Source organism: Zosterops lateralis, assembly GCF_965231275.1.
Source record: "Zosterops lateralis genome assembly, chromosome: 4".
Lineage (NCBI taxonomy): Eukaryota > Metazoa > Chordata > Aves > Passeriformes > Zosteropidae > Zosterops > Zosterops lateralis.
In genome coordinates, this window is record NC_139765.1 from 70,600,299 (window position 1) to 70,621,311 (window position 21,013).

At 50.3% G+C, this 21,013-nt stretch overlaps 1 protein-coding gene across 1 annotated transcript; it reads right to left on the reverse strand.

Moving 5' to 3' along the window:
• Positions 1-3,013: 3,013 nt before the first annotated feature.
• On the reverse strand, positions 3,014-8,854 carry LOC310908855 (endonuclease domain-containing 1 protein-like). The gene is made up of 3 exons (XM_083860287.1): positions 8,724-8,854; positions 6,857-7,175; positions 3,014-4,841 (listed from the first exon to the last, which is right to left on the reverse strand). The coding sequence occupies exons 2-3, from the start codon at positions 7,139-7,141 to the stop codon at positions 4,281-4,283; spliced, it is 846 nt and encodes a 281-aa protein (XP_083716413.1). The 5' UTR covers positions 7,142-7,175; positions 8,724-8,854; the 3' UTR covers positions 3,014-4,280.
• Positions 8,855-21,013: the final 12,159 nt, after the last annotated feature.

Here is a 21,013-nt window from a genome sequence, read left to right on the forward strand (position 1 = left end):
ATGAGCTGAGCAGAACTCTCAGTCCTGTTCTCTGTCTGCATCTCTACACCCAGCTGCCTCAGCTGCTCCCCACAGGCCTTCCCCTCCAGGGCCTTCCCCAGCTTCATGGCCTTTCTCTGCACTGGCTGCAGACATGGCCTCGACCCATGGATCCAGCCTGTCCAGATGCCTCTGCAGAGCCTTCCTGCCCTCCAGCAGCCTGAGCCTCCCACCAAACCTGGTATCATCTGTGATCGTACTGAGGGTTCACTGGGTGCCCTCATCCAGATCATCAGCAAAGACATTAAACAGGACCAGGTGTGACACTGATCCCTGGGGGACACCGCTTGTGGCCAGACACCAGCTGGATGTGGCCCCATTCACCAACACTCTCTGGGCCTGCACATCCAGACAGTTCCTGACCCAGCCAAGAGAGCACCTCTGCAAGCCGTGGGCTGAGGGCTTTTCCAGGAGAATGCCGTGGGAGACTGTGCCAAAGGCTTTCTTGTGGTCCAGGCAGACACTTGCACAGCCTCCCCCCTCATCCCCTGGGCCGGTCATCTGGTGATCCAAGGAGATCAGGTTTGCTGGGCAGGATGTGCCTTTGCTAAAGCCCTGCTGGCTGGGACTGATGCCTTGGTTATCCTGGATGTGCCGTGTGATCCCACTCAGGACAATCTGCTCCATAACCCTTTTGGGAAGCCAGTTCAGGTGGACACACCTGGAGTTGCCCAGATTCTCCTTGCAGCCCTTCTTGTGGCTGGGTGTGGCAATGGCCTCAGCGATAACATACATAAGAAGAAAATCCAAACAAAGTGGAGCCTGCAGTTTTAATTCCATCCAGAGAAGAGGAAGAGGTGAGAACATGTGAGGGAAACAATATGGAGACACCAAGGTCGGTGGAGAAGGAGGGGCAGGAGGTGCTCCTGATGCCAGAGCTGAGATTCCTCTGCAAGCCGTAGTGATGACCATGGCAAAGCAGGTTCTCCACCTACAGCCCATGTGGACCCACAGGGATGCAGAGAACCACCTGCAGCCCATGGGGGAAGTGCCCACACTGGAGCAGATGGATGCCTGGAGGAGGCTGTGATCCAGTGGGAGACCCTGTAGAGAGAGGGGTCCCCTGCTTTCAGGCCTCTCCTTGGAGGGCGCACCCTGTGGCAGAATGACCCATGCCACAGCACTCTTGGGAGGACTGTGTGCCTGTGGGAGGGACTCATGGTGCAGCAGTTTTGGTTGGACTGCTGCTCGTGAGAGTGGAGCCATGATGGAGAAGTTCAAGGAGAACTTTGTCCCATGGGAGGGACCCCATGGTACATCAGGGGAGGAACTCCTCTCTCTGAGCATGAGAAGAAAACCTTAGATGATTAGGGTTGGTAGGAAGGAGGGAAGGTTTGGGAGAAGGAAAGGTGTTTTTAAGTGCTATTTTCCTTCTCATAGTCCTCCTCTGATTCTGTGAGTAATCAACTTCCTTTCTATCTCTAAGTTAACCCTGTTTTGCCCTGGGAGTTTTTTCTCCCAGTCCTTATGTCAACTCATGAACCCTTCATTAATTATGTTTTTCTCTCCTCTGTCGTGCTTTGGCAGGGGAGGGTAAGTGGGCAGCTTTTGTGTGTGCCTGCTGTTTGTCCAGTGTTGAACCACGACTGTTGGTCAAGCAGCCAGTGGTTCCAGAGCCTGGAAAGTGGGGGCAGTGGGGCATGGGATGAGCGGTGGTGAGGATGAGTATGGTCTCAAGCCCCAGCTGGTGTGCAGAGGTGAGTGAATGAGTCAGAGGGAACCCCCTGAGATACAGAAGAGGGATCTGCAGAGGTGCCTGAGCCTGAAATTGCTCTGATGCTTTCATCCCATCAAAGTTTATGTCAGCATTTGATCCCTGTTGTAATAAATAGGCAGACGGGACTCAGTTTTCTCATGCAGAAAAGCCAATTCTTTATTCACAAAGTTCATATTTATAGGAAATACGAGAAGGCACTTTGTTAAACCTAACTGGTGAGCAATATAGTGAAATTCAGTTCATTGGTCGGTAAGGGCTATTGTATATGTGTATCCAATTTTCTCTCTCTAGATATGGTTACATATTTTTTTCACTGATTCTCATGGGACAGATTCATTTTTTATGCAGGAACAAACTTATTTTTCTTTCTAAAAAAAGGTTATTGTGTTCATTCTTATGATTTGATTTAAAGGAACTTACAAGCTACTTCTATCTTAGCTAGAGTATCGCAGCCTAAGCCATATTTTATAAGGCCTTTCTTTTATAATGTCTACACCTGTTTGCAAGAATCAAACAAGAAAAGATGTATCCAGGTAGAGGACCTGGGATCACAGGAGCTGTCGAGCAAAAGGGGGTGAAAGTGATGTCCTCCCCTTGCTCTCCTAAGAAGCAAACTCTTCTCCTAGGTGTCTGTGCAGCCCAGCTGGCACAAGGCAGAGTTTGTGCTGCTCTGGCAGCTGGAGGCAGCAGGAGCAGAAGTCCATGGTGCTCCCAGGCAGTGCCCCGTGTCTGTGCTGGGATCTGCTTCCCTGTGCTCAGCTATGCAGAGCCCTGGGAGCTGCCCCTGGGGAATGGGCCTGGCCTGTGGCTGCTGGCCCAGCTGGGGCTGGGGGATGCCCAGGATCCTGCAGCACATCAGCCAACCCCACTGGGGCTCTCCAAACCTCAGGGCAGCTGCAGTGGCTCAGGCTGCATCTCTCTGTGCAGCTGAGGCAGGCCTGGAGCTCTGCTGGCTGTGGTCAGAGCTGGGAGCCCAGCACAGCTGGAGACCCCTGCATGGGGCTGCCTCACTCTGCACCTCCACCAGAACCTTTGAGTGCAGCCCCCAAACAGGTTGGTCCTGGCTGAGCAATGAGACCCAGCAGGATGATGAACAAGAGCTCCTGAGATGACAAGGCCAGTCCCGAGCTGGCAGCTCTGGAAGTGACACAGCTTGAATGAGCTGTTGGCACACTGGCACACTTTGTTCATGCCCATTCCCAGGACAAAACCCACTTCTGAGTATAGAATATAAGTCATGACACTGCAATCCACCACTGCAGCAAATAACTTTTATTGGAAGCTATAGCAAAATAAATGTTTTGGCACACATTGATCTTTTACAACCATTGAATCCATTTGCCCAAATCAGTTTCCCATAAATCTGCAGAAGAGCTTCAGAAGCAGAGCAGAGAATGAAGGGATCCAAGGAGTGCATCCCAGGAATTTAGCTTTGGCTGCTCTAAGCTTTCTATATATCTGATGCCAAAGCTGCCTGTCTGATACATCAGGTGCTGCTGCCAAGGGGCAGTTTGAAAAGCAAGCAAAGAAAAGCATGTCCCAGGATCACAGAATCACTGAATTGTTGTGTTTTGGAGGGACCTCTCAAGATCTTCTAGTCTATACTCCAGGCTCAAGCAGGATCAGCTAGAGCAGGTTGTCCACAATCATGTATTGTTGGACTTTGGGTATCTGCAGACATGGAGATCTCCAGACAAGATCCCTGGGCAATGTGAGGCACCCTGGTCCCACAGCCTTCCTAAGGAGGTGAGGGACAAGTCAGCTGCACACTGTCAGCAACAGCTAAGGAGGAGAGGACTCGTCCCTAAGAGCTCTCTCCTGAGAGGGGCAGCCAAGCAAAGCAGCTGGAGGCTGTGCCCACATCTTTGTGCCTTTGAGCAGAGGAGGAGGTGCCCTGAGGGCCAGAGCTGGAAACACACCAGAGAAGGAAGCAGCACAGATGCTGCACAGGACATTTGTGCCCCTCTCCTGTGCTCTGCTGAGACCCCAGCTGCAGTGCTGCCTCCAGCTCTGGGGCCCCCAGCACAAGCAGGATACAAAGGTGTTGGGGTGGAGTCCAGAGGAGGCCATGAAGGTGCTGTGAGGGCTGGAGCATGTGTGCTGTGGAGAGAGGGTGAGAGAGCTGGGGATGTTGAGCCTGGAGAAGACTCCTGAGAGGGCAGTACCTAAAGGATGTCTAAGGGGGCTGGAGAGGGTCTTTGGACAAGGCTGTGGAGTGACAGGACAAGAGGGAATGGTTTCACACTGAGAGAGGACAGGGTTAGGTGGATCTTCTAAAGAAGGAAATTACCATGAGCTGCCTGTGGTATGAGCAAAAGTTACCCAGAGATGTCTTGACTGTCCCATCCCTGGAAGCATTCAAGGCCAGGCTGAGGAGGGCTTGGAACAAGCTGGTGTAGTGGAAGGTGTCCCTGCCCATGGCAGGCAGGTCAGAATGAGATATCTTTAATTCTTTAAAGTCCCATCAAAACCAACTTATTCTGTGATTCTTTGACATGTGGCAACAGCTCCTGAGCTTTTTCCATCAAGGACGCGAGGTTCTTTGCCGTGGACAAGCATTGTTGAACAGAGTAACAGTTCTCCCCCTGTACAGCGTGGACAACCTGGCCTCCAGATCCCCCAGGCTGAGGTTCTCCACCTGATTCTTGTCATTCTCAGCGATGGCCCCCCAAGCCTTCTTGGGCTGTGTGCCCACCACGCAGCAGGCAGCTGACCAGATGTGGCTGGGTCTGTTAATTCTCCCTTCCACAACGTAGCTGTTCCCAGGCACGGCACCCGTGATGACGTAGGTGGTTGTACAGCCCTTGCTCATTTTGGGCATTGTTTTGGCCTCGTAGACATTCCACTGACCAGTGTTGAGACTGCTGTCCTGGGGCACTATGTTGGTGAGGGTGAAGGTGGCTGTCTTACTGTCTCTACCATCCTGATGGCCACTGGGGCTCAAATGGCCACGGTCCAAACCAGTCATTCTTTCATAGTCATCAAGGACAGCCTGGCTGTCTTTGATTTGGTCTACTGTGAACTTGTGTTGACTTATGAGGACCGACTCCCTTTCCATATCTTTAAGACTATTGTTACTTATCAGCTGGACAAGGAAAGAGAAAGTGGTGTTGGAATGGTAATGGGAGTAATGGGGAACATTTACCTGGAGCAAAAGTCTCTGATGGTCAAAATTACATTCTTTGTCATCTCAGGGTATGAAAATCTATGAATCTAAGAGAAAACATACACATGCCCCTCCTGCATTAATGCAAGAGCTTTAAAGAGAAAGCAGCTCAGAATCTGAGTGCTCTCATTTTCACTTGAGACCTTTGTGATCCAGCCTGCAGCCTGTGCTGGGAGCATGGATGGATGCCTGAGACAAGGAGCATTTTCCACTCCTTGGATTGAAAGGTGACTTTGGTGAGAAACCTCCCCTGCCAAATCTGCTTCCCTTTCCCTTTGTCTCCGTAGCCCAGATCTGCCCAGGGCTCTTCCCTCATTCCGTGCTATGATTCTATGATTCTAAATTTTGTGTTTCTTTGTGTTGATGCTACAAGTGTACTTCAGTTCTGGAACACCAGAGGTTGCCACCTCTGACCCCATACACAGGCAGATGTGTCAGGAAATCAGTTCTGGAGCTGAGATTTCCCTGGGAGAGCTGCAGTTTGTTCAAGGATGGACATTTTTGCTCAGGAAGCAAAAAGATCTGAATGTAAATGGAATCTGTTACAGCAGTGCTAAGAATGTGCCTCAGAGGAGGGAGGGGAGCATCTTCTGCAGCATCACTGAAAAGGAGTTATAAATGATCAGCCTCTGAGAGGGGCCTGTAACCTCAAAAGTGTCCTGGAAAAATTAAATCCGCCAAGAAGACCTCTGCAGAAAGTTAACAAGACGAAAAAATTTTTGGGTGGCCTGGGTCCAAGGTCCAGGAGGAAAATGCCAGGTTGGATAAGGCTTGGAGGATACTGGTCTGGTTCAGAGTGGGCAGGCCCATAAAGGTAAATTGGATTGAGACGGTCCTTATGGTTAATTCCAATACCAACCATTCTATGATTGTACAAAAAGAGAGAAGTTTTAACCCTCCCTTATCTGGAGGCACCAGTAGTACAAGACCCAATTAGTTGTTTCAGTTTCTATGTGTAATAAGATGAAATTATTATTTTTTTTCATACCTTCAACATTTTTTTTTCCAGTTAGGGAAATATTTTAAGCCTTCCTCTGGAGCAGGGCATGTGGCTTCCTTCTATTGATAACCTTCTCGCAAATGCTGCCCTGCTACTCTGTCCAGAGCAATGACAGGAAATATCTTTTTTCTCTTCTGCAATTGGCCTGGCCTGTTCTAATGAAGTTTGTCTGAAGGACATTTGTGAGGGCTCTACAGCTTGTGGAGTTCTCTCTGTCTGCTGGACCCTTCTGGACCAAGCCTGAGCTAAAGGTGCTCAGGGGTCACTGCCCACGGATGGAGATCACACCCTTCTCACTGGACTGACACTGATGCTCCTCACTCTTCACTGCCTGAAATGTCACTCCACAAGGCCCTCCACTGTTAACCTGACCCTCATGTCTCCAGTGCCTTTTCTCCTGAGGCTTTGTCCCTGTGGCCTCTCACCCCCTTCTGAGTTTCTCCTCACTTCTCTCACACTACTCACAAAGCCTGTTGGACTCTTCACTGGGAGCAGATAAGCTCTGTCAGGGATGACAAAACAACTCAGGGCAAAGTGGGGATCAGATCACAGCAGGACTCTTGGTCCCTCAAGTGTGCCTCTCTTGGATGCCTTTTCCCCATCACTTGCCCACCCACCAGAGCAGGGCACAGGGAGGGGAATCATTTGACTTTGTCATGTCATGCCAAGTAATCTGATTTGCTGTTCCTGTCAGGTCAAGGCAGGAAAATGGGCACCTTTGGGATATAATTAATCTCATTTTCCTGCTGATGGTTCAGATGCATCAGAGGAACCATGTGGTGCAGGTGTTTGAAGTTGACTGAGAAAATTTCCATCCAGAAGGTCTATTTGAGTGTGTGTGTAGTGGGGTGGTAGGGAATAGAAGTGGTAATTTAACTGCTGCAGCTCATGTCTGAGTGGCTGGAGGGTGATGTGCTGTGAGAGAGACACTCACCTGAGGCTCAACAAACCACCATGTATGAGGTCTCTTGCCAGATCCAGGCTTGTATTCATAAGCAGAGTACACTGGAATTCTCTTGGCTCTGTCATACAGTGTAGCATAGTGATAGGAGTTGCTGTAGCGCTGGCAGATCCAGGCTGGGTTCTTTGGCTCCAAGACATCATTTGGGAAGGTTCCCCCATAGAAAAACTGAGGACAACTTGCAAAGGACGTCACCACCTCACTGTGTCCCAGCCAGAGGCAGCTGGACAACACCTGCAGCAGCGGAAGCCCCAGCATGGTGGCAGGATTTCAGGGAAGGGCTCTTGCTCCCCTGGAAGGCAAATGCAGAGAGACACTCAGCTTGGAGAGAGCTGGTCATGACCTGGAGCCTTTATGTGCAAGAGGACAGAGCTGGCAGAGGAAGAGATCATGAGAGACCATGAAAGGAGACATTTCTGTCCTCCGGGATATGGAAAAATCACAAGGGCAACAATGCTGGAACCTAAACCAGGGTTTAGGTGTCCAGAGGAGGCAGCAGTGGGAGAAGCCAGCCTGTAGGAGGAACGAGCCAAACCCACCACGAGTGTAATCAGCTCTCCCAGCAATGTCAGCTTGCAGCTGAGGCACAGCCCTGGGACAAGGGCACCTTTGCCCACCTCCCTCCTGCTCTGAGCACCTTCCCACAGCAGACACCGGCAGCTGGGCAGGGACTCTGCTCAGCCCCCTGCAATGCTGAGCTGGCCTTTAAGCTCATGGGCCATTGGGCAGAGAAAGAACACCAAGGCTGCACTTCCTACACGTCTCTGGCCCCATCCAGGTTCACACAGACACGCAGCTCTTCCACTCTGACCCAATATTTAACCTCAAATGATCCTCTTGGGGTCCTGCCTCTCAGCGGACATTGGGCAATGGGGGTCCTGCTGCTCAATCTGCATTTCTACAATATCCAACCCCAGACTCTGAACTTGCAGACACATGGAGAGAGAAAATGAAGGGGCCAAGCAGATGGTAGCAGCAAGCATGAGGGATAACACCTCTATCTTATCAGCACAGGGGCTGCTGCACTGAGGAGCACCTCTTCCTGAGGTTATTTGGGATTCCTGCTGATGCCCATCTTCAGCTTTGATGACCGAATTTCCTGCACAGTCAAAGGCACCAGTGCAGGAGTTTCTATTTCTTGCACAGCCACATGTCCTCTTTTGTGTTTCTCAGTGCTGACATGATATCCAGCAGTCAGTAAGATCATTCCTTGATAAGAAAACTGCTGAAAAGCTCCCTGGGGTGCTGGCAGCCAAGCGAGGGGCTTTGCCTCTTTTCAAAGGCAGCACAGGTTTGGGGTAGCATGGATGCTTCCATTTGCACTGCCAGACACTCAGTGCAATGATTTAATATCATCAGCATTTGGAATAAGGCAGCTAGGACAGGCACTTCCAAGGGTTCCTGGCAGAGAAAGCTGCCACAGCCTCTAAAGCACAAAGCCCACCTCTGGCTGGGAAGGTTCTGAGCTGAGGACTGCTGAAGGCTTGACAAGTCACCCTGCACATTTGCTCCTTTCTAATCCTTCTCCCTGACCCACATCTCTCCATTTCCATTGGATTCAGGATGTTGAGCTGCACACAGCCCTGCTCTGACCCAAGAGATTTGGTTCTTTTTCTCTTGTTCAGCCCTGGATCAGGGAGGTGCTGACCAGCGGGCTGGAAACTGAGAACATGAAACACAAATAGGGACTATTTACAGTAGTAGGCAGAGCATTCCCACAGCTGCCCCAAATCAAGCAGAGAAGTGTCTGAAAATTATTTAAGCATCACCCACTCAATGAAATTCAAATTTATCTAGCTAACTAAATATCTGACTAAATGGATATATAGAAACCACCTACCGTGACAAAGACCAGCACAGGATTCTGCACACAGCACCAAAGGGTCAGAGGACTCTCAGTTGCCTGTGCTGCAGTCTCAGACTATCTGGGTTTATATACTCTCCAGGAAGAGACAGTTGTTAGATTTCCCAAGCAGGGATTAGAATTCAGACCACACTTCTGGTTTTCTAAAGGTTTTTTGCAAGGTCCTGGGTGGAGTTTTGGTACTTGATAATTTCCTCCTCCTTCTGATTGAACAGTTTGATGTTAATTTTATAGTCAGGAGAGGAAGGACAGAAGAAATGATTTGGCAAAGCAACTCAAGCCAGCTCACCTGGAAATTCCATGCATGCGTAAGCTCTCAATGCTACTTGGACCTCTGCAGCTCCAGCCTAGGCTTTATCTCTATATATATTTATTCCAAAGCTCAGGAAAGACTTTGAATATTGGAGTCAATTGTGAGGAAGGAGCAAGTGCTTACCTTGAAACAGAGTCTCAGAACACGCAGATGAACTGCTCCTTCTGTCTTCTGCCTGGAGAAAGGTCTGTTTGAACCATCAGGAGTGCCACTGCAATATATACCCAGTCCTAAAGTTGCCTCTTCTTATAAACAGGAAATTCCACAGAAAAGAGAAGTTTTCTTTTTTTTTATTCAGGGGCTTTTTTTCACACCCATAATGAAGTGGGTTGACAGCAGTTTGTTAAAGTTTCCTCAGAATTTCTCCCAAATTTGCTGACTTACAGCATGGTGTATCTCAGGATCAGTTAAATATATACCGAATTATAAATTTGCCTCTTCTTATAAACAGGGAATTGCACAGAAAAGGATGGATTCCTATTTTTTTAAGAGGAATTTGTTCATACCCACCCTGAAATATATTGACAGTTGTTTGTTACAGTTTCCTCAGAGTTTCTCCCAAATTGCTGAGTAGAGCTTTCCCACAGCCAAGGCCTTTTCTGCTCTTTGGGCTGCCAGGTTGCCAAGGAGGCTGGGGGTACTTGGGAGGTTGGGAGGAGACACAGCCAGGGCAACTGACCAGAGGGATATTGCAGACCATATGACATCATGATGAGCATATAAAGTGAGGGGAAGAAGGAAGAAGGAGGGAACATTTGGAGTGGTGGGTTTTGTCATCCCAGGTAACTCTTGGATGGGATGGGGCCCTGCTGTCCTGGAGATGGGTGAACAGCTTTCTGTCCATAGGAAATGGTGAAAGAATGCCTTGTTGTGCTTTGCTTGTGTGCATAGCTTTTGCTTTCCTTGTTAAACTGTCTTTATCTCCACCCATGAGTTTCCCAGCTTGTACCCCTCCAATTCTCTCCCTGATTCCAAGTGGCAGGGGAGTGAGAGAGTGGCTGTGTGGGGCGTTGCTGCTGGCTGGAGTTAAACCACGACATTGGGACAAGGTGAAACAGCTTGAAATGGAAGGAGGTGTAGGGTTAGAGTGGATATTTGGAAGGTATTTGTTGCTGTGGGGGTGGTGGAGCCCCAGCAGAGGTTGCCCAGAGAAGCTGAGACTGCCCCATCCCTGGAAGTGTCCAAGGCCACATTGGATGGGGATTGGAGCAGCCTGGGATAGAAGAAAGTGTCCCTGCCTATGGGAGGGCATGGAACCAGCTGGTCATTAAGTCCTTTGTAATCCAAAGTGTTCTGTCATTCACTGATCATTCATTCAGTCAAACCAAAACTGAACTCTTTTTCTTCCATTTCCAAAAGTCTAGGAATAACAGAATGATAAGTTGGTTGTTACAACCTGAAGTATCCAGAACAGTGTGTTAGGCCATAGTTTGTTGAAACAAACTGGTTGTGTCCTGTGGTTTCTTTTGTCTTTGTTGAGCTGTGACTGATGACTCGAACTAAGCGAGGTTTAGCCAGGGTGAGAGAGAAGGTCAAGAAGAAGTAGATCTGGTGGAGGTGGAGCAAATTCCTCCTTTCTAATGAGGCCCAACTGACATAACAAAGCCCAACAGTGGTCACATCATTAGAAGAGTCCATAAACAATTAAAGGGCCCCATAATGTCCCCCAATTGTACAGTGCTGCATAACACAGTGTAAAACCCATCTGAAGGGAAAAGTAGGGCAATCCCACATAATCCTGAACACACAGAACCCATTGAACTCTTGGTTGTGCCAGCCCTCATCCCCAAAGGATCAGGAGTGAGGACATGAAAGTTGCAAGTCTCATTGCTGGAGCCATTGGATATATCTTGTATGAGCTATTGGCACCCTGGCCCACGTTGTTCATGCCCATTCCCAGGAGAATAACGGGTGTCTGACGCTGACAATTCTGTGGGTCTTATGGCATCCTCAGATGCACCCAATATTCTGCAAGAGTGCTCTGTGACATTCCTGGTGGTGGTAGAAATTCCAGGGAGAAGCAACTTACGGTTTCTATGAGATGTGACCCTGCACAGATCCAGCACTGCAGCAAATAACTTTTATTGGAAGCTACGGCAAACTCAATGATGTAGCACACATTAAACATTCACAACCATTGAATCCATTTGCCCAAATCAGTTTCCCATAAATCTGCAGATAAGCTTCAAAAGTAGAACAGAGAATGAAGGTATCCAAGGAGTGCATCCCAGGAATTTAGGTTTGGCTGCTCTAAGCTTTCTATATATCTGATGCCAAAACTGCCTCTCTGATACATCAGGTGCTGCTGCCAAGGTTCAGTTTAAAAAGCAAGCAAAGAAAAGCATGTCCCAGGATCACAGAATCACTGAATTGTTGTGTTTTGGAGGGACCTCTCAAGATCTTCTAGTCTATACACCAGGCTCAGGCAGGATCAGCTAGAGCAGGTTTTCTAGAATGTTCTTTGCTTTGTATTCTGGTGTTTGGCACACTTAAAGTGTCTTGTCAGCAGCATTCCTGATCACCTCCTCACCTGACTGCCAACAGCAAGAGGCATTTTGCCCAGGTAGAGCAAGTGAGAACCTCAGGGAAGGAAGTGTAACAGAAGCCAAGCCAGATACACAACAGATAAATAGTTCCTCAAAAATCAGAGGCGTCAGCTTATTAATGTTGCATAACAACTAACAAAGGAAAGTTTGGCAACAGGATGGACAAAAGGAGCTTTTCCTGGCAGCTCTCTCAAGCAGAGGCCAGAAGATGCCACTCTCTTGATTCTCCTGTTTCCTTGTCATTTTGGAACAGCACAGACCAATATGTCCAGTCCACAGAATATGAACCCTTGGTGTCACTGGAAAAGGACTAAGCAAGGTGCCTGGCCCAAGCCACTTTGCAGTGATCTGGCCTAAGGTCGCGGTGTCTCCTTACAGCTCCCCGCAAAAATAATTTTTTCCTTGCTGTCTAAAATCCTTGTGACACTCTGCAGCCCAGAGCTCTCCCCAAAGTTGGACAGGCACTGAGAAAACTGCAAAATTATCCTGTCATCCCAGTGCAGCTGCATCTTCCCAGGGAACAGACGTGCTTCCCACCCCACCGTGGACATGGGCCAGCTCTGGGCTCAGCAAAGGCCTGCATCCCTATTCCCCATTCACACCAGGCTTAGCAGAAAACAGAGGCAATCCCACATGAAAGGGGCCTGGCTGCATGCCCGTGGAGCTGGGGCAGCCCTCTGCTCAGCTGCAAGCTGGGCTGCTGTGAGAAGCACAGAATCATTTCTGTTGGGAAAGGCCTCTGAGATCATGGAATCCAACCTTGGACTGATCATCGCCTGGTGGACCGTGGCACTGATTGCCACATCCAGTCTCCAGGGATTGGGATTCCACCACAACCTCAGGCAGTCCATTCCCATGTGGAATCTCCCTTTTTGTGAAGAAATTCCTCCTGATGTCCCAGGAGAATCTCTCCTGATGCATGTCGAGGCCTTGTCCTCCCATGGTCTCACTGCTTTCCTGGGAGAGAATGTTGACCCCCAGCTGGCTACAGCCCCTTTTCAGGGAGCTGGAGAGAGAAATAATCTCTCTGAGTCCCTCTTCTGGGCTAAAGGACTCCAGATAATGGCAATCCAAGAGACGGGATAGATTGCTTGGATGCAATAAGGCAGTTTATTGACGGCAAAGATTCCGTATATCTTTTCGGCTGTTACTGACCAATAGCCACTCGCTTAAGCAATAAGAACTGTACCAACCATATCTCATGTTTCTTGATAACATTGCTTCACTATAGGCAAGCACAGACCCTACAAGCGTGTATGGGCTTACATAAGCCAAGCATAATCAGCATACCCTTATCTTCTGCTTCCCTCCTCAGGGTATGGTCTGCCAGGGCCCCACTGCCTGCCAAGGCTTATGGCCTCCCAATGCCAACGTGTGCACTCCTGGGATGAGCTGAGCAGAACTCTCAGTCCTGTTCTCTGGCTGAAGAACCTCAGCTGCCTCAGATGCTCCTCACAGACCTTCCCCTCCAGGGCCTTCCCCAGCTTCATGGCCTTTCTCTGCACTGGCTGCAGACATGGCCTCGACCCATGGATCCAGCCTGTCCAGATGCCTCTGCAGAGCCTTCCTGCCCTCCAGCAGCCTGAGCCTCCCACCAAACCTGGTATCATCTGGGATCTTCCTGAGGGTTCACTGGGTGCCCTCATCCAGATCATCAGCAAAGACATTAAACAGGACCAGGTGTGACACTGATCCCTGGGGGACACCGCTTGTGGCCGGACACCAGCTGGATGTGGCCCCGTTCACCAGCTCTCTCTGGGCCTGCACATCCAGACAGTTCCTGACCCAGCCAAGAGAGCACCTCTGCAAGCCGTGGGCTGAGGGCTTTTCCAGGAGAATGCCGTGGGAGACTGTGCCAAAGACTTTCTTGTGGTCCAGGCAGACACTTGCACAGTCTCTCCCCTTATCCCCTGTGCCGGTCATCTGGTGATCCAAGGAGATCAAGTTTGCTGGGCAGGATGTGCCTTTGCTAAAGCCCTGCTGGCTGGGACTGATGCCTTGGTTATCCTGGATGTGCCGTGTGATCCCACTCAGGACAATCTGCTCCATAACCTTTTTGGGAAGCCAGTTCAGGTGGACACACCTGGAGTTGCCCAGATTCTCCTTGCAGCCCTTCTTGTGGCTGGGTGTGACAATGGCCAAACTCCAGGCCTCTGGCACCTCCCCAGTCACCCAGCACTGATTAGAAGTGATGGAAAAGCAACACTCCTCATACCTGAAATCACGCAGAATCCAAGGGGCTCCTTTTCTCTATTGGGCTGCCCATGTATTTCACAAGCTGGCTATGGGACATGGCACGTTGATAGAGGTGGCACTGCTGGGGTTGATGTGTACATTTTGTACAGCCTGGGTTTTGGTAGCGAGGGGGCCACTGAGGTGGCTTCTTTGAGTAGCTGCCAGAAGCTTCCACCATGTCTGGCAGATCCAGCCCCTGATGGCTCTGATGATGGACATGCTGCGGGCCAAGGCTGGTCCTATGAGAGATGCTGGTAATGCCTCAGTGATAACACATTCCAGAAGGAAATCCAAACAAAGTGGAGCCTGCAGTTTTAATTCCATCCAGAGAAGAGGAGGAGGTGAGAACATGTAAGAGAAGCAACATGGAGACATCAATATCAGTGGAGAAGGTGAGAGGGGAGCTGCTCCAGGTGCCAGAGCTGAGATTCCGCTGCAGGCTGTGGTGAAGACCATGGTGAAGCAGGTGTGCCCTTGCAGCCCACGGAGATCCATGGGGAATGCAAAGATGCACCCGCAGCCCATGGGGGAGGTGCCCACAAAGGAGCAGGTGGATGCCTGGAGGAGGCTGTGATCCAGTGGGAGACCTGGCGCAGACAAAGGTCCCCTGCTCTCAGGCCTCTCCTTGGAGGGCTGCACCCTATGGCAGAATGACCCAGGCCACAGCACTCTTGGGAGGACTGTGTGCCTGTGGGAGGGAGTCATGGTGCAGCAGTTTTGGTTGTACTGCTGCTTGTGAGAGTGGAGCCACACTGGAGTTGAAGGAGAACTGACTCCCATGGGTGGGACCCCACAGTTCTGCAGGGGAGGGACTACTTTTCTTGAGCATGAGAAGAAAACTTTGGGTGATGAACTGACCAAACCTCATACAATCTGTCTCCCTGTTCTTTTTGTGGGAAGGTGGGAAGGGCAGGGCGAAGAAAAGGTGTTTTCAAGGCCTATTTTACTTCTCACAGACCTCCTCTGATTTTGTGGTTAATTTTCTATCTCTAAGTTAACCCTGTTTCGCCCTGGCAGTGTTTTCTCCCAGTCCTTATCAACTCATGAACCCTTCATTGATTTGTTTTTTTTCTCCTATGTCCAAGTGTGGTAGGGGAAGGTGAGTGGGCAGTTTTTGTGTGTGCCTGCTGTTTGGACAGTGTCAAAGCACAAGAGTTGGTCAAGCAGCCAGTGGTTCCAGAACCTGGAAAGTGGGGGCAGTGGGGCATGGGATAAGTAATGGTGAGGATGAGTGTGGTCTCAAGCCCCATGTGATGTGCAGAGGTGGGTGAGCAAGTCAGAGGGAACCCCCTGAGGTACAGCAGAGTTGTCTGCAGAGGTGCCTCACCCAGAAATCTCACTGATGTCTTCATCCCATCAAGGGCTGTGCCAGGATTTGATCCCAGGACACAAAAATCCATCCAGGCAGAGGACCTGGGATTGCAGGAGCTGTCAGCACAGAGGAGCTAATGTGCTCATTTTGTACACCTAAAAACCAAAATCTTGTCCTAGGTGTCTGTGCAGCCCAGCTGGCACAAGGCAGGGTTTGTGCTGCTCTGGCAGCTGGAGGCAGCAGGAGCAGAAGTCCATGGTGCTCCCAGGCAGTGCCCCGTGTCTGTGCTGGGATCTGCTTCCCTGTGCTCAGCTGTGCAGAGCCCTGGGAGCTGCCCCTGGGGAATGGGCCTGGCCTGTGGCTGCTGGCCCAGCTGGGGCTGGGTATAGCCCAGGATCCTGCAGCACATCAGCCAACCCCAGGGGGGCTCTCCAAACCTCAGGGCAGCTGCACTGGCCCAGGCTGCATCTCTCTGTGCAGCTGAGGCAGGCCTGGAGCTCTGCTGGCTGGGGTCAGAGCTGGGAGCCCAGCACAGCTGGAGACACCTGCATGGGGCTGCCTCACTCTGCACCTCCACCAGAACCTATGTTTGAGTGCAGCCCCCATACAGGTTGGTCCTGGCTGAGCAATGAGACCCAGCAGGATGATGAACAACAGCTCCTGAGCTGACAAGTCCAGTCCTAAGCTGGCATCTCTGGAAGTGACACAGCTTGTGTGAGCTGTTGGCACCCTGGCACACTTTTTTCATGCCCATTCCAAGGAGAATAACTGGTGTCTGATGCTGACCCTTGTGTAGGTTTAAAGCATCATCAGATTGCACTTGGACACCCAATGTCCTGCAAGGGTGCTCTGGGCACGGTGACATTCCTGGTGGGGGTAGAAATTCCAGGGAGAAGCAGTTTGTGGTTTATAGATGACATGACCCTGCGCACATCCAGCACTACAGCAAATAACTTTTATTGGAAGGTCTGTCAATCTCAGTGATGTAGCACACATTGATCTTTTACAACCATTGAACACAATTCCCCTGAATCCGTTTCCCATAAATCTGCAGAAAAGCTTCAGAAGCAGAGCAGAGTATGAAGGGATCCAAGGAGTGCATCCCAGGAATTTAGGTTTGGCTGATCAAAGCTTTCTATATATCTGATGCCAAAGCTGCCTGTCTGATACATCAGGTGCTGCTGTCAAGGTTCAGTTTGAAAAGCAAGCAAAGAAAAGCATGTCCCAGGATCACAGAATCACTGAATTGTTGTGTTTTGGAGGGACCTCTCAAGATCTTCTAGTCCAGACTCCGGGCTCAAGCAGGATCAGCTAGAGCAGGTTGTCCAGAATGTTCTGTGCTGTGTATTCAGGTGTTAGGCAGGCTTAAAGTGTCTTGTCAGCAGCATTCCTGATTACATCCTCACCTGGCTGCCAACAGCAAGGGGCATTTTGCCCAGGTAGAGCAAGTGAGAACCTCAGTGCAGGAAGTGTAACAGAAACCAACCCAGATACACAACAGATAAATCGTTCCTCAAAAATCAGAGGTGTCAGCTTATTAAAGTTGCCTAAGAACTAACAAAGTAAATTTTGGCAACCAGATGGACAAAAGGAGCTTTTCCCGGCAGCTCTCTCAAGCAGAGGTCAGAAGATGCCACAGTCTTGATTCTCCTGTTTCCTTCTCTTTTGGGACAGCACAGACCAATATGTCCACTCCAAAGCATATGAACCCTTGATGTTACTGGAATGGACTAAGCAAGGTGCCTGGCCCAAGCCACTTTGCAGTGAACTGGTCTAAGGTCGCAATGTCTCCTTACAGCTCCCAGAAAAAATAATTTTTCGTTACTGTCTAAAATCCCTGTGACAACCTGGAGCCCAGAGCTCTGCCCAAAGTTGGGCAGACATAGGGAAAACTGCAAAATTACCCTGCCATCCCAGTGCAGCTGCATCTTCCCAGGGAACAGACGTGCTTCCCACCCCACCGTGGACATGGGCCAGCTCTGGGCTCAGCAAAGGCCTGCATCCCTATTCCCCATTCACACCAGGCTCAGCAGGAAACAGAGGCAATCCCACATGAGAGGGGCCTGGCTGCATGCCCGTGGAACTGGGGCAGCCCTCTGCTCAGCTGCAAGCTGGGCTGCTGTGAGAAGCACAGAATCATTTCTGTTGGAAAAGGCCTCTGAGATCATGGAGTCCAAACATGGACCAGTTGCCACCTGGACAAGTGGACCATGGCACTGATTGCCACATCCAGTCTCCAGGGACAGGGATTCCACCACATCCTCAGGCAGTCCATTCCCATGTGGAATCTCCCTTTCTGTGAAGAAATTCCTCCTGATATTCCAGCAGAATCTCCTCTGGTGCAGGTCGAGGCCTTGTCCTCTCATGGTCTCACTGCTTTCCTGGGAGAGAATGCTGACCCCCAACTGACTACAGTCCCTTTTCATGGACCTGGAGAGGGAAATTATCTCTCAGAGGCCCTCTTCTGGGCTAAAGGACTCCAGTTAATACAATCTGAGAAACGAGACTTATTGCTTGGATGCAAGAAGTCAGTTTATTGATCACAAGGCTTCAATATATCTTTTCAGCTGTTACTAAGAAATAGCTGCTCACTTAAGCAATAAGAACTGTGGCAACCATACCTTATGTTTCTTAATAACATTACTTCACTATAGGCAAGCATAGACCCTACAGATATGTATGAGCTTACATAAGCCAAGCATAATCAGCATATCCTTATCTTCTGCTTCCCTCCTCAGGGTATGATCAGCCGCGGCCCCACTGCCTGCCAAGGCTTACAGCTTCCCAATGCCAACGTGTGCACTCCTGGGATGAGCTGAGCGGAACTCTCAGTCCTGCCCTCTGGCTGAAGAACCCCAGCTGCCTCAGCTGCTCCTCACAGGCCTTTCCCTCCAGGGCCTTCCCCAGCTTCATGGCCTTTCTCTGCACTGGCTGCACAGATCTCTCCTTGGCCCATGGATCCAGCCTGTCCAGATGCCTCTGCAGAGCCTTCCTGCCCTCCAGCAGCCTGAGCCTCCCACCAAACCTGGTATCATCTGGGATCTTCCTGAGGGTTCACTGGGTGCCCTCATCCAGATCATCAGCAAAGACATTAAACAGGACCAGGTGTGACACTGATCCCTGGGGGACACCACTTGTGGCCGGACACCAGCTGGATGTGGCCCCGTTCACCAACACTCTCTGGGCCTGCACATCCAGACAGTTCCTGACCCAGCCAAGAGAGCACCTCTGCAAGCCGTGGGCTGAGGGCTTTCCCAGGAGAATGCCATGGGAGACTGTGCCAAAGGCTTTCTTGTGGTCCAGGGAGACAATTGCACAGCCTCCCCCCTCATCCCCTGGGCCATTCATCTGGTGATCCAAGGAGATCAAGTTTGCTGGGCAGGATGTGCCTTTGCTAAAGCCCTGCTGGCTGGGACTGATGCCTTGGTTATCCTGGATGTGTTGTGTGATCCCACTCAGGACAATCTGCTCCATAACCCTTCTGGGAAGCCAGGTCAGGTGGACACACCTGGAGTTGCCCAGATTCTCCTTGCAGCCCTTCTTGTGGCTGGGTGTGGCAATGGCCTCAGCGATAACATACATAAGAAGAAAATCCAAACAAAGTGGAGCCTGCAGTTTTAATTCCATCCAGAGAAGAGGAAGAGGTGAGAACGTGTGAGGGAAACAATATGGAGACACCAAGGTCAGTGGAGAAGGAGGGGCAGGAGGTGCTCCTGATGCCAGAGCTGAGATTCCTCTGCAAGCCGTAGTGATGACCATGGCAAAGCAGGTTCTCCACCTACAGCCCATGTGGATCCACAGAGATGCAGAGAACCACCTGCAGCCCGTGGGGGAAGTGCCCACACTGGAGAAGGCAGATGGATGCCTGGAGGAGGCTGTGATCCAGTGGGAGACCCTGTGGAGAGAGGGGTCCCCTGCTCCCAGGCCTCTCCTTGGAGGGCTGCACCCTATGGCAGAATGACCCATGCCACAGCACTTTTGGGAGGACTGTGTGCCTGTGGGAGGGACTCATGGTGCAGAAGTTTTGGTTGGACTGCAACTCGTGAGAGTGGAGCCATGCTGGAGAAGTTCAAGGAGAACTGTGTCCCATGAGAGGAATCCCATGGTTCTGCAGAGGAGGAACTCCTCTCCCTGAGCATTGGAAGAAAATCTTGAGTGATGAACCAAACTCCCCACCCTCTTTTTTGCTGGTTGTTGGCGGGAAGAAAGGAAAGGTGGGAAGAAGAAAAGGTGTTTTTAAGGGCTCTTTTACTTCTCATAGTGCTCCTCTGATTCTGTGAGTAATCAACTTCCTTTCTATCTCTAAGTTAACCCTGTTTTGCCTTGGGAGTTTTTTCTCTCAGTCCTTATGTCAACTCATGAACCCTTCATTAATTATTTTTTTTCTCTCCTCTGTCGTGCTTTGGCAGGGGAGGGTAAGTGGGCAGCTTTTGTGTGTGCCTGCTGTTTGTCCAGTGTTGAACCATGACTGTTGGTCAAGCAGCCAATGGTTCCAGAGCCTGGAAAGTGGGGGCAGTGGGGCATGGGATGAGCGGTGGTGAGGATGAGTATGGTCTCAAGCCCCAGCTGGTGTGCAGAGGTGAGTGAATGAGTCAGAGGGAACCCCCTGAGATACAGAAGAGGGATCTGCAGAGGTGCCTGAGCCTGAAATTGCTCTGATGCTTTCATCCCATCAAGGTCTGTGTCAGCATTTGATCCCTGTTGTAATAAATAGGCAGACGGGACTCAGTTTTCTCATGCAGAAAAGCCAATTCTTTATTCACAAAGTTCATATTTATAGGAAATACGAGAAGGCACTTTGTTAAACCTAACTGGTGAGCAATATAGTGAAATTCAGTTAATTGGTCGGTAAGGGCTGTTGTATATGTGTATCCAATTTTCTCTCTCTAGATATGGTTACATATTTTTTTCACTGATTCTCATGGGACAGATTCATTTTTTATGCAGGAACAAACTTATTTTTCTTTCTAAAAAAAGGTTATTGTGTTCATTCTTATGATTTGATTTAAAGGAACTTACAAGCTACTTTTATCTTAGCTAGAGTATCACAGCCTAAACCATATTTTATAAGGCCTTCCTTTTATAGTGTCTACACCTGTTTGCAAGAATCAAACGAGAAAAAATGCATCCAGGTAGAGGACCTGGGATCACAGGAGTTGTCGAGCAAAAGGGGATGAGAGTGATGTTCTCCCCTTGCTCTCCTAAGAAGCAAACTCTTCTCCTAGGTGTCTGTGCAGCCCAGCTGGCACAAGGCAGGGTTCCTGCTGCTCTGGCAGCTGGAGGCAGCAGGAGCAGAAGTCCATGGTGCTCCCAGGCAGTGCCCCGTGTCTGTGCTGGGATCTGCTTCCCTGTGCTCAGCTGTGCAGAGCCCTGGGAGCTGCCCCTGGGGAATGGGCCTGGCCTGTGGCTGCTGGCCCAGCTAGGGCTGGGTGTAGCCCAGGATCCTGCAGCACATCAGCCAACCCCAGGGGGGCTCTCCAAACCTCAGGGCATCTGCACTGGCCCAGGCTGCATCTCTCTGTGCAGCTGAGGCAGGCCTGGAGCTCTGCTGGCTGCGGTCAGAGCTGGGAGCCCAGCACAGCTGGAGACACCTGCATGGGGCTGCCTCACTCTGCACCTCCACCAGAACCTTTGTTTGAGTGCAGCCCCCAAACAGGTTGGTCCTGGCTGAGCAATGAGAACGAGCAGGATGATGAACAACAGCTCCTGAGCTGACAAGACCAGTCCCGAGCTGGCATCTCTGGAAGTGACACAGCTTGAATGAGCTGTTGGCACACTGGCCCACTTTGTTCATGCCCATTCCCAGGACAAAATCCACTTCTGAATATAGAATATAAGTCATGACACTGCAATCCAGCAC

What these genes read in the sequence shown, in the direction of transcription:
- LOC310908855 (XM_083860287.1), bottom strand. Translation starts at nt 7,141, where the DNA reads ATGCTGGGGCTTCCGCTGCTGCAGGTGTTGTCCAGCTGCCTCTGGCTG. An exon ending in GGTGGTTTGTTGAGCCTCAG is followed by an intron (nt 4,842 to 6,856) that starts GTGAGTGTCTCT and finishes TTCCTTGTCCAG; the next exon opens with CTGATAAGTAACAATAGTCT.